Below are 14,058 nucleotides of genomic sequence, written 5' to 3'. Positions count from 1 at the left end.
ATGCAGTGGGAGTTTTATAATCCTTATCATCTTGCTACCCTCACGCAAAGGCTAGGAAATTTCTGTTCTGCCATTCTGGTGATAGTCTTTTCTGGTGATCTCTGTGATGGGCTACTAAATCAAAGTGAAGCTGAACTTGGTGGCCATGTGATTCTTTTGAGGCCCATAAGGGATCTGACAGGTCTCCATTTTCCACTGGATGGTGAGGTTGAAAAAGGCTGAGGGAACTGCCTTTTCATTCTGTGTTTGTAGTGTTCAATGGGCATTTCTTGGCATTCTGCTGTTCTACAGGAAAGAAAAAACAAGACTAACTTATAAATGGTTGCTGCAGTTGCACTGGTCACGTTTCAATGGGTTTGTGAGCTTGCATGCATGACTACAGGCTCTCTGCCAATGACATCTATGTTGGTCTTTTTGCACACTTGACCATCGATCACCCCACATGCTACGATAACAGAGCTTTGTGTGGAACATTGGAGATTGTCTGTGTGGGTGCTGTTTAGGTCACCTCTTTCATGGGTAGGTCAGTGAGACACATAGAGGGGTAACACACACATGCTTAAATAATAAAATTTAGAAAGTAGAACTGAACTAACTTTAAAAGAATTTGTGAAGCGTACAGCATTTTCTTCTCCTAGAGGAGGCATTCACAGGTTACTACACGTCTTCAAAGAGTTGCACTTGCAGTCAGGGGATATAATGCCAAGTTATCACTACACAAAGTAAATTTTAAAATGATGACTCTTAATTTCTTGCTAGGGTGTAGGATGATATTTCATAACCAGCTGATAAAACATTTCATATTACTTTCCAGCTGTGTATTCTTCTTCAGTATTACTTGCTGAAATGCCTCTGTGTGTGCATAGAATTATATGGAATAAAAACTTTGGAAAAATGCAAGGAGTAGTGTGCTGAAAGAGACTTCAGAAATGATACATAGGAATGACACAAAGTATGTTAGAAGTAATGGTAGAAGTATGGAAGAAGTAAATTAAAGGTAGGAGCAAACCTGCTGTTCCTCTTCCCTGGGCAGAAGGAGGTCTAAACCTAGCAGCTTTAATCTGGAAGATTTTTATCATTCTTTGAATACTTAGGGACACTAAACTCCCTGAATAAAGAAATCAGATTAATCCATTCTAATTAGGGATATTCCTGTTGCTGCTGTCTTGTATCACTTGAGGCAACTGGGAATCTATAAGTAACAAGCTTATTTGATTTGTATTAACTGCAGTTAAATGGACACATGGATAAGAACTCTATTAAAAAATCAGTGTATGCGATTTTGGCTGCTGAGTCTCTGTGGGCTTTCACATCTCGGATGGCATGGAGCCCGAGGTTTCTCTCCCGTGATCCTATTGAGCTTGGACGTGGCTTTTTCTACGCCCCCACCCTTATGTCCAGAGTTATGTACATGTTTCCACATATTAAAAATGCAGTCTATACTGCTCAGATTTACAACGCTAAGCCTCTCCAGACATATCCATCACCAGGTCTATGTACACTCTGAACGGTACCATTCCAGCCAGCTAGTTCCTCTGGGCTGGTTCTGTACTGGCAGAGAACTTGCATAAAACTACAGTGATATTTTTTTCTGTTCACTTCATGTTCTGTACCTCCTCCCACAATTGCTGTAATCCCTTTAACCCCACAGAAACCTCCAACACTCTACTGTTGATAAATTGGTAGGTCAGATGGCCTTTCACCTGGTTGTCACCGCTGGAAAAGTGCTAATGGACATTTGTAGATAGGATTGTGACCTGACCAGAGGCTCAGTTTCTGCTGTGCAGGCATGGGCTTGTTGCACAAAGCCTCTAATCCACACCCAGTCTGTCCGTATGTTCTTTTGCATGCACATTGACCTCGGGAGTGGTTTCTGTGGTTTTTTCAGGGCAACTGTTATAAGCAGATGTTCTTATAAGAACATCTTATAGTCCATGAACTCAAGGACTTGTTTTATTCTGTTGTCCTGTGTATGTGGAGTAACCCTTGTGATAGTGAGAAAGGAAGTTGATCAATTAAAAACAAACAAAAACCCACAACAAAAACCCTCCCCCCCCCCCCCCCAAAAAAAAAAAAAGCCCAAACCAAAAAACAAACCCCAAAGGTTATTTGTCAATTATAAAGAAGAAACTTTGAAGGACTGCATGTCAGCAAGGATAGGAGGGACAGCAGTGCAGATGTACTGCCTGGGTTCATCCATCATTACCTAGCAAATGAGCCGACTAGCTTGTGGGCAGGTACAGAAGCCCTGGCAGGCAAGCAAGAGAAGAGATTATTTTTGCACATCTTCTGTGAATCTCCAGGGAATTCAGTGGCGTTCCTTATCTCAAAAGCTTGTAATTAAGAGGATGGCATCTTTGGGCTGGAGAATTCCGGAGAAAATCATTTTCACAGCACCTAGAGGGCTCGATGTTGTGCTTGATGACAGATGGGAAACCTTTATGAAGGCTCCATAACCTCTTGCCCTCAGAGACTGTACTTTTGACACTGCAGAAATTGGGAGGATATAGATGTTTTTACTCGGGTGATCGTGTGGTGATTTTTTAAAACAACGAGTCATTTGTTAAAGTATTTTAATGAACTATACAAACAGTGAAAACCTGGCAAAGCTTGTGTCATTGCTGAGAGCAAAAACATAACTATTAACTATAGAGTGTTTTGCTTATGGAGACTTTTCTATTGCACGCAAATAAGATATAGGAAAAGACTAGCAGATAGAGTTTCATGTTTCATCTTTTCAGATCGTGACCTCAGGAGTGTCATGCCACTTCCATTAATCCTTTTCTTGACTTAAAGATCCCTGTGAATGTGAATAAAGTTGTATTTTAAAAACGAAAGAAAGAGAGAAAGAGAAAACAAAACTCATTCACATTCCGAGTCTGCTTTCTGTCTCACACGTATTACATTTCACAAAACAGATAGAAACAATAGAGCTTATTAAGAAAAACTTGTTTTGAATGGCAAATTAAGCATAATGAAAATACACACGTTTTTACAAGTAGTTATTTTTTACACCAATTGCATATTTTAAACCTTTTTAAACTATGTACTTGTCTCTGCAAAATGTTTTTCTTTTAGCTCATTTGCACCCTATCACCCTGCTATATATTTTTATTTAAAATTTTAATTTGGTCACTTCAGAAACCTGGATAAGCACAGCACCTTGTCTGCGGCCAGGCAGTAACCAATAGGGATGCCTTACCCTGGATATTTATGAGCAATATCAGTGCTGGTTTCTGGGCTGAACAGGCTGATGCATGGGTTGCTCCACATTATGTCTTCTTAGGCAGGGAAAAACTTATTATATTAGAGAAAATATCTTGGCATTCGTCTTTGATCCAAATACCTTTTTGGTGCAGTGTAAATCATCAAATAGATATAACAGTTTGTTTCCAGCTTGAAAAATTATATGAAATCAAGAAACAATCCAAGAATCTTTTAATGAAAAGTAAACTCGATCTAATAAAAACTTATTTCTGCCTTTTATCCTTACATACAAATGTATTTGTTTGGCACGGCCTGGTTTTTTGGTAGCAGGGGACCACAAACAAACCATGACAACAGTTTAAAAAAAATACAGATAATAGCAAAGGCAAGTTTTTATCTCCATCCCCCATATCTCTAAATTCAGAAGCACATAAAAAAGGGTGCAGAGTTTACTCGAATTTTGCTTTATATTGTAAATGCCTTCCTGATATGCACAAACTTATGTATCTAGTATATAAAATCTCTTAAAACATAAAGGACTCAAATGTAGAGCATTAAGGTGGACTGCAATTTTCTATTTCTTAGGTATTACAGCGATCTGGGAATTTATTTTTACAGTCTGAGATGTCAGTATGCCACAGAAGCATGAAAATCTCACCATCTGTATGCTCATGGACAATCTCATCAAGTACACTCAACGACAGACTTAGAATAACAAAATTTAAACGCTATTACTACCGCCTAGCTGTACATGCACTCAAATCTACTTTAAATAGCATTCAACCTGAGTTATCATGCTGCTTACCTCAGGCCTAAACCAGTTTATTCCCTTTCAGTGTTTTCTTATCCCCATGAATCCTGCTGTAAACCAGACACATACTATTTGAAATAACATTTGTTTAATTAAATGTGAGGTTACACACAGACTTACATGATTTAATTTGGCCAAGTGCTGATCCATAACCCAGTGAAGGTTCAGGAGTTGAGCAATTGCTTCACCTGGCAGTTTAGCTAATGTGCTGGGCAATGTCCTTCTGGATACGTGTTTCTTGTCAGTGCCAGAAAGCAAGGATATGTTTTAGTTGGAACTCTGTTATAACAGACACTACATAGTTTAGATTAACTCCTTTCAGTAGTACAGCATCAATGTGTTATTGCCTTAACATAAAACATACAGATTATGTAAATCTGTAATAAATACTATTTTGAAGTGTATAGTAATCAAAAATCTTTCAGGGCAGGATGGAATGGAAACTGAGAAATATTGGAGAGTAAACATTCCAACGCTCATTCCTCTGCTTCTCCCTGGCAGAGTGGAGCACTTACAGTAGCTGGGCTGCTAATGCTCCAGCCCCGGGGCTTGCCCTGCGAGTCCTGCCGAGCATGGGCTTCCCGGGAAAGCTAGGGCCAAGAGATCCCCCAGGAGGCATTTCTGCTGTCTCTGCAGACCCTGGTGCACTGTTTGTGAAAGGGAATGGTGGTTCCTGATCTGAGAGAAGGCCAGACCTTTTAGTACCTCCTCACAAGGCATACACTGTGTACGTGCAGAGTCATTCAGGCTTGCAAGGCCAAGCAATCCGAGAGGCAAAAGGCAGTGGTGAAGAGAGGCCACTTGCTTATTGCATGTTTTAGCATTCTGGTCTCTAGTTCCCGTGCAGAGCTGAGAGGCCAATAGAGCCCCTGGAGCCCATCAGTAATTGGCACAGCTCTGCATTTCCCCCATCTCGGCGGCCTGGGCTGGGGTGCGGCAATAGATGGTCTCCGACCGGGCAACCCGCGGCGCTGCCGGCTGTGGCCGGGCCTCTGGCGGGAGGGCGCCGGGAGCTCAGCCCGCAGAGCCCGCAGGACTCGCACGCAGAGCTCCTCGCCTCTGCCCCTTGCGGGAGCGCACTGACGGGCTACTGCCAGCCCGGGCGCCGAGGGCGAGCTCTGAAATGTACCACTGATACCCAGCAGCCTGCCAGGTCCCCCGGGTGCCGCCAGCCCTGCCGCGCGGCCCCGCCGGAACTCTCTCTGGGTTACCACCTATGCCGGGTGCGGTGCCGCCTGCTGCGGAGGGGCCGGGTAGCGCTGGGCTTGCCATGCGGCCAGCGAGAAGGAGGGATCGCGGCAGGCAGGCAGGCGGAGGGAAGGAAGGAAGGAGGCCGGGCTGATTAGCATGCAGCAGCGCTCGCAAGCCCGGCTCCATTGTTTTAACACCTCCCCTCTCCTCCGCGCCAATCTGTCACCGTTCAGCAGGCGAACGCTGCTGCCTCGAATGCTGCTCTTCTCAAATGAGACGGATAATTAGCTGCCCCGCACGAATGGCGCACTCTTCTCACCCCTGATTGCTATCACCTTCTTGCTCCTGGCAGTTTTGACACCTCGTAATCAGCCTGCTGCTTTTTCTCTTTTCTTTCCCTATTTCTGATTTTTTTCTCCCCCTTCCTCCTTTTTTTTTTCTTTTTTTTTTTCCTTTTTTTTTTCTTTTCTTTTTTTTTTTTTTTTTTTTTTTTTTTTTAATGCAATCCCAGTTGCCATTTGGATTGAGACTCCTCTGTTGAGTTAACCTTGTATGATTGCGGGGGAAAGGGGAATGTACGGTAGGGAGGGGAAGAAATCGCCTCCTCTGAGTCTCATCTGCTGAGAGAACCATGGGGTGGGGGTAGCAGCATCTCGACTTGATCCTCCACTGCTTTTGTTCGTAAGGGCTAACAGCCTCTCCTGAGCATCCTCTGAATTAATATTATCTCGGGTGGGGAAGGATGTGTTGAGCGTGTTGTGTGTTGAGCGACTCCTCCGCTCAGTTAATGAAGAAAAGACTGCATTTCTATTATCTGGTTAGATACAGCCATACGGGGAAGGGATTTTAAAAGCAAGTTCACAAGGCCAGGAAGCTCCCTCTTCCTCTTGGGTAGGCAGGGGAAGGAAGGTAACTTCCTCAGCCTCCTAGAGCGAATTCAGTTTCATGGGAGTCGGAAGAGATATCTCATTGGAGTGGAGTGCGAGATCGGAGAGGGAACTTTCCTTGATTCTAGAGAAATAAGAAATCTCAGTTAATGCTCTGGTGATTTCTGCGAGATTTTTAAAAAAAAAACAGAGGACTCGTGGAATCTGTCATAGGAGCGTTTTCCTCTCCTCTAACAAGCAGTGACAGTCTAATTACTGGAGCTACGAGCAGCTGTCGAGTTAGCCGGAAAGACAGAGGAGCTACATGTGTTCTAGCCGGCCGCCGGCACCGAGCCCTCGCAGCAGGCTGAGGCGGCCGCAGTGTCCCTCAGAGAGCTCCCGACAGGAGCCGGGAGCGGGTTTGTTTCCCTGCGAGCGCTGCCTGTGAGCGCGGGGGGCTCACGCGTCGCGCACCGTCAGCGCGGGGCGGGGTGGCAATGAACTCGTACGGGAGCCCTGAAACTGCTCCAGCCCCGGGGCTGCCCTGGCGAGCGCTCCGCTGGCCCTGGCGGAGTTGGAATTCGGTAGAACACCTTGGCACGAGTTTGCTGCTCTTCCTGTCCTCTCAAGTTCCTTCCACCATATTTATGATTTTTAATGACATTCTACTTCCCATTTGGATTCAGCCTCCTCTGCCGGGTTGAGCTTGTGTGGAAGAGGGAGGGAAGGGGAGGAATACTGAGCCTCCTCTGGTGAGTGTAATAAAGCAGATGTCCCTGCTGGCAGCAGCAGCCGCCTCCAGGAAAGCTGTATAAGGGGGGCCCGTTCAGGGACCGCACTCGCCTCCCACTTCGAGTCGCTCACAACTGCTTAGCGTGAGATTTATTTATTTATTTATTGTTTATTTAAAAACTAAACTAGTGCTCCTCGCAGTGGTCTGATCGGTGAGCCTATCTGGATGCCCTCAGGCAGCAACAGTTTTATGCACGCAGGATTACACAGCTTCCTAAAATGCAGCACTAGGCAGGAGCCCTCACAGTGGGAGATGGATGGGTTCCGCCGGTCGGCGAGACTTTGGGCAGCCGTGTTTCCCCCCACCTCCTGCCGCCCTCCCCGCTGCCCCAGGCTGCCTCCAGCAACAAAGAGCCTTGTGCCTTGTCCCCGCGCGGGGACTCGGGCTCGGCGCAGGGCTCCCGGCGCTGCCAGCTCAAGGGCTCCTGGGGAACCGCATCCACGCGTGGGGGCGGGGGGCACAAACAGATGACTTTATTTTCTTCAAAGGTGATTCGCAGTTTGTGCATCCCTTAATAACGCGAGCTTCTGAGCTCGAATTTCACGGCTGAGAGCACGGGTCGGTGCTGCGTGTCGGGCCGGCTGGAGATGCGCGAATCCCCTCTCTCCTCCCGAGGCTGGAACCTGCGCCTCTCCCGGGCACCACCCCCAGCCGCGCTCTCCGGGGAGGCGCTTCACACCCGCACGGCGCGGCCCGGCCGAGCATCGCCTCCTCGGCGCTGCGCACCGGCCGCTCCCGAGCTCCGAGGGGTAACAAACTCTCCCTCCAGGTCACGGAGCAGACGTGCTCTGTACAGTGCTGTTTATTACACTACACTCTGCTGACAGCCCGTCACAAACACGACATGTTTAAAATAGAGAAAATAATTGCAGAAAAATCCATTTCTAAAAATTACGCAGGTGTTAATTCTTCCAGAAATTTGTCACCTGCAAACAAATCTTTAAAAAGAAAAGGTGTTGTGCTCTGCTGCTATGAAAATATTAATGCTAATTATCAATAACAGGGCTAAACTCTATATTCAGTTCAAATGCAAAAAGCAAGCACCCTTTATCATTAATTTAAAATACTTGGCAACACCCCTATTTATAAATTTGATATGAGTAAATCCAGAAAATGTGCAAACTTTATCAGACTTCAATGTTTCAACTAAACACAAATTTTAATTGCATTGAGAAAGCCACTATATTTAGGATAAAAATAAATTCACTGAGATTTGGATGATTAAGTTTTCCCCTTTCCTTTCTAGTCTGTACCAGACTTGGGCAATCCATCATAGCAGACCAGAAGGGAAGGCAAATAATCTTCGGTATTATTAGTTTTGGGGAAAATTTAACCTTTTCTATCCTTCATACTTGTTCCCTGAAAGCATTTTTAGTAATTATTAATGCTATAAAGGTACATGAACAAGATAATAATTATTTTTTTATAACATCTAACAGATATTCATAAAATCATTACTGCTGCATTTTGGCAAAAAGGTCATTTATATGTTACTTTTGATTACTTGCTTTAGTAAAAAATTCATCTGGGAAAGTCAACCATTCATTTATGTTACTAGTGTACAAGCCTATCCTAATTCTGGCACACCTGGATTCAGCTATAATGATAATTTTACAGGAATCTGAATTAGGAGGTTCACTATTTGGAAATTATATAATATAAATGAAAAATGAGGGCCTATTTCTCTTCCTGTTTACTTCAGGGAGAACATAATCACATCACTGGATATTGTCAAAAAAAATCCTTGTATTACTCCAATTTTTGCCAGCCAGATTAAGGCATTAATCCTGCAAGTCTATATTCATAAATATAGTCACAACTTCAGGCCTATTCAGGCAAAGATTAATTGGGAAAAAAAACTGTTTGACATCACTCTCAAAGTTAATAGTGAAGCATAACAAGCAATAATGTGAATTACAGTACTGAGTGACTTAGTTTCATTTTCCCTTGTCAAAAAACAACTAAAAATGTGCTTATCTGACAAACAATTTCAGTCATGAGTTCTTTTTACAAGTCTTAATTCTTAAACTCTTATCATATCTATTGAATAAAAAAATGTATAAATGTATGCAAAAACAGTGAACCATTGAATTCTCATACATTAAGACTGTACTTTAAAGTGGGAATTGAGATGCCGAAGAAAATCTTCCTTAGATGTTAGAGATGGTGGGAAAACTTCTCGACAGAATTCACATATTCCACACTGATTCAGTTCAGAGTCTGCATATGCTTGTGCCAGCAAATCATTGTCTTGAGGCTGCCAAATGGGCTAAAAGAAACAGAAAATTATTATTGCTGAGGTATACAATATGCTGTAGTTTATATTTATATTAAAAAAATATCTGCCTCTTTAAATTAGGATTGCTTTACACCTGCCTGGCCAGAGATGTTAACTAGAGAGTTCTCATTTAAGAAAAGCAAGATAAGACTTTGTTTTTTTAAAAAGTTCTATAAACACACTATCCTTGCAAATATTTAAAAATATCTTGGTATCTATTAACGATAAATATTGCTATATTGCTATCAGCAGAAGTCTGTAATATCAGTCTGGTACATACTAAAGATTTTCTTTAACTTTGCATTTCTGAAGAAGTCATAATACACAATAGCCATTTAGCAGAAATAAGAAAATACATTTTTACCTTAGAATAAAATGTTTCTTCTACAGAGTTAATATGATTCATATTTTATTTTCATTCTTATTCACATATAACTTGTTTTCAGTTTACTTCCAAAATAACTACCATGTCATGGCTTAAGGCACTTATTTGCTCTGGCTGCCTTTTAGTATAAATGTGTCACAAATAATCTTGTTTGGGATTCCTCCTGCCATGACAGTGTCAAACTCACTGGAATCATTCTGAATATCTATCCATGCATTCTATCCATATAAACTACATTGGGTTTGGTTCAGCAGCTGCACTGCTCTTGGTCCCTGGGCTAGTTAGTTTCAAGCCAGCAAGACTGTTTATTCAACATTGGAATTCCAGGCACTTGAGCCCAGAGTCTAAGTGTATACTATTTTGAATCGTACCAACTAGGAATCAAAAAGTCTTCTATCAGTTTTCAAAGTTAAAACTTTAGTTTCATAACTTTAGTATTAGCAACCCAAGATCAAATAGTTACATTATATGGCCAGGACAATCAGGTTTTGAGTCAAATAAAAACCAAATGCATCCTGTGGTGAGAACGAAGTAGAAAGAATGCAGCAAGCTGCTGTGAGCTCTATGTGGGGATGGAACTTAGAAGAGAGTGTGCCCTACAGGGTTTTTTTTGGCTCAGTCTTTTCCTCTTTTTTCACTCATACATGGGTTGGAAGGCAAGGAAGAATACAAAGTAATTTCTTTAGAAGTTTTAAATTTCTTGCTACTGATACCCAAGATTTTTAATTTTCAGCACTTCTTTAAATTTCATCATGCCAAATAGTTAGAATCTATTGTTTATTTCTCCCACAGCAACCCACTGTACAACTAAGCCGACTTTCACAGCAGTTAAACCTTCTGTTTAAACCACCCTGAACTTCTTGGGAGTCAATTTCCTGGCCCATTCTGTATTTAAACAGTGTTTAGCTTATCACATAGCAATAGCAGACTTACTGTCTTTCATTATGGTCAGCAATCCATATAATTAAATTGACTAATTAGTAATTAAGTGCAATCACACCACTTTTTTCAGCTCAAAGAGTCTACTTATTGTATGTTGTTGGTGTAAATTGCATATTAAATCTATCTAGACACTGACACACTTAAACAAGTTAACACACTTAAACACACTCCATGAATGTGTTTAGAATTATTTGTTTCTGATATGATGTAAAGCCCCGTTTGAAAAAAAGATAAAATAGTATTGTAAAAACTATTTGGCATCTTGGAAACATAACAAGGGGAGGTACCCATCCAGCAACCCACACACGCAGGCACTTAACTTCCATTTCTTGAGCGCTAAGCTTGTGCTTAATATCCTTGTCAGAACAGAGATCTATTTAAACACACATTCCATTTCAAAAACATTAATATTGAGATTAATAGACTACTGAATTGCTTTTAAAATCATGAACAGAATTAGAAGTATTTTTGGTGGAAACAACTCCCTCAAACTGCAAATACCAATAAACATGTGCATCTATATGAAAGTCTCAGCTAAATGTAGTCTGTAAAATCCTAGGTTCACTAATATCCATGTTTATTTTAATCTACTGCTCTTTTCAGTCACGTTTTTTTTTTAAATTACATTCTAAGAAAACAGTACTGAGTTTTTAGATTTAGTATCCACATAGAAGGAAAGAGCTAAATTTATTACACCAACTGAGAGCAGTTCCAAGAACTTGCTGTTGCCAAATCTATTGCATTTATGGGGTTTTCCATTTTATAAGTTAACATATGTAGTAAATACTTGAAAGTTTTATCTACACTAGGAAAAAAAAAAAGAGGTATATAATTCTTTCCTTTTTGGCTTTTCCTTCATTTTTGGAAGGGATGATAGAAGCTGTAAGCAGCATAACCACCCCCTAGAAAGGTGGTAAAAATACTAAGAAAAAGTTTATACATAAATTTTGCTAAGGTTAACACAGTGAAAAGGGCATGTATAAAAGTAACTTTAAAAAAAAGTACTCTTTTAATCTACATATATATTATCTGTGACCAAATCTTTAGCAAAACTTACAGTCAGAGAAAACCTCTAGAGCTGAGTCCAATTAATTGGGAAAAATACTTAAAACCTAGTTTGAAAGCCGCTGAATAAAGGTGATGGATATTTAAATATACTGATATACACAGATGTACATTTAACAGATTCTCAAGCAATACTGGCTTGTTTTAAGCAAACTTCTGAATAAGAAACAACATTTTAATCAATGCAGTGCTATTGTAGATATGACTTTCAAATACTTAACAGTTCACCATTAGCTTTCTTTTTCTCTGCGTGCTAGCATTAGTACATTTTTCTCCACAAAACAGATCATTCACATTTTAAATGCTGGCTCCAAATTAATTTCCTTATTTTGCAGAAATACCAGTGGTCAAGGGCTTGCTGCTATTCAACCACTGTTCTGTACTTTTTAAAGCTGCAGACTCCCCTCTCAATTTATAACCACATACCAGCTGTTTCACTTGCTGTAATGTACAATGCAGGGTGCCATCTATTGAAAAATGAATACACAGACTAACTAGTAAAAGAACAGGCTGGAGAGGGAATACAAAAAAGGAGGATAGTAACAAGCAATGGAGTGAATTCTTTGCAGTTCCACAGGAATTCTACTAGCTGTAAAATAAATGTGGTAATTTGTTTAACTTAGTCACAACTTTAACGGGGGATCCAATGAAAAATACAATAAAAACTGTAATTAATAAGTTGGTAAAGAATTGAGATCTCCTACATTACAAATAGATATTTAAAATAGCTTTTGAAAAATCAAGCTTATAGCAGCAATCTTTCAACGCTTTAAAATTTTCACTCAAAAAGTGGTTTGCAATAGAAAATTAAACTAGATTGGATAAATTTTTAGTAGAAGAAAACATTAAAGCTATAATGGCCTACAACACTTTCTAAATGCTGGTTTTGCAAGTCATGCAGTGACCAAATGGAGAGGTAAAGCTCTTCTGCTGCATGTACCTTGTCATTAGGAAAGAACATAAACTTCATCCATGTAAATGGTTAAAATAGGTGAATTCCAAATTATCACTATTTGCTTATTCTTGAAAATCTGTCCTTTCACAAGGTACTACAAAACCCACAGAAATAAAAAACCAAACAAACACTAAATCAGTCTATAAAGCTCCATAATTTTGCGAGCTTTCATCTGAGACAGGATGTTTCACAAAAGAGGCAAAGTATTCAGAGACACGAGTGTCAGAACACGCCAATATGTTTTACTGCATTACAGCTACTGGGCCTTGTTTTCAGAAGCTCCCATGGACTTCAGGCTGTAAGTGAAATTTAAGCCCAAATTACATACATAAACCTATAATAAAGTATTTTAGTGATCTTTCCTTCATTCAAAAAAATAATTATGTTTTCTTCCTACAATGACAAAAATTTAAGCTTCTTAGAGCAGAGGAATAGGATGTTGTTGTTACCTCATATTGAGGAAAAAAGTAGCTTTTTTTCATAGTGGAAGTATTTATCTGTTTAGCTTTTTAATTGGTTCATTTTTCCAATTCTCTGCTGTACATGAAAAACAATTAAAACAAATATGTGCCCTATACAACTGAGATCAAGGGTAGAAAGAAAGCAATCTAGGGGGCAATTTAGGATTAATAACAGCTTTGAAATAGATATAGAAGCAATTAATATCTAGATGAACTGAAATTTGTAAAAACATCCAGTGCTTATGTCTGCTTATATTCTTGCTATTTCACTGGGAAAGCATCTTGAACACATTCTGCAGTATTAGGAAGAAGAAATGACGAGAGACATTGTCTTAAAAACAGACTGATCAGCTTTCTTAGAGAATATATTAATTCAATCTCAAAGATCTTTGCAAAATATGTGTCTGAATCATTATAATTTTTTGAAATGTAGAATATTTATAGAAAGATACCTGATGAGGACCTCTGACAGTTGTTCCAGCAGCTTCTAAAGAAAAAAGGACTTCAGGTACACCCTGGTTTGTGTGCTTAGGTACAAATGTGAAACCACTGTCTGTTGTTTTTAAACATTGTTTGTCACAGATATTTTCTATGGGCATCTTTGCATGATCTGAGGGGTTTGTTTTGTCAACAGTGGTTAAACTTTGTAAGGCTGAGGCCATGAGATCAATGCCATGAGCTTCAAATGAGTTAGGTTCCAATTTACTGAGGTTAACAGCACGGTCTCTGTGCTCCAGGTTAAAATGATGATCTTGAAGCATGTTTTCAGATATACCAGCACAAGGAACTGTTGGTTTTTCCTGAGTGCTCTGCAAGAAAGCAGAGTCATTGTCTGTAGGTGGAAACTTGACATTAAATTTAGAAAGTGATTCTACAGAGTTGTTGTCCTCATCTTGGCCCACTCCTCTTGGTGTGATAGATGTGATGCATGATGCACCTCTATTTATATCCTTTATAACCCGAGGCTTAAAAAGCTCTTCTGCTTGTTCATCAGTTTTATCTGTGCACTGTATCGGCATGGAAAACTGTATTTCTGTGAAGAAAGAATGGAGAAAATATTTAACAGTCCATTGAAATATAGTCATTAAAAATGTGGTGTTGGTG

At 40.4% G+C, this 14,058-nt stretch overlaps 1 protein-coding gene across 2 annotated transcripts in view; it reads right to left on the bottom strand.

Moving 5' to 3' along the window:
• Window positions 1-7,652: 7,652 nt before the first annotated feature.
• Window positions 7,653-14,058, bottom strand: part of TANK (TRAF family member associated NFKB activator) — a 28,384-nt gene continuing 21,978 nt past the window's right edge. For both annotated transcript variants that reach the window (XM_063161985.1, XM_063161986.1), the window contains 2 exons: window positions 13,407-13,987; window positions 7,653-9,137 (listed from right to left, as the gene is read on the bottom strand). In XM_063161985.1, coding sequence (XP_063018055.1) covers window positions 8,970-9,137; window positions 13,407-13,987 — 749 coding nt within the window. In that variant the 3' untranslated portion in view covers window positions 7,653-8,969. The remainder of the gene's footprint in view (window positions 9,138-13,406; window positions 13,988-14,058) is intronic.

Source organism: Melospiza melodia, chromosome 8 (genome assembly GCF_035770615.1).
Source record: "Melospiza melodia melodia isolate bMelMel2 chromosome 8, bMelMel2.pri, whole genome shotgun sequence".
In the NCBI taxonomy this organism is placed as follows: Eukaryota; Metazoa; Chordata; class Aves; order Passeriformes; family Passerellidae; genus Melospiza; species Melospiza melodia.
This window is presented reverse-complemented; position numbering and strand designations above follow the sequence as displayed.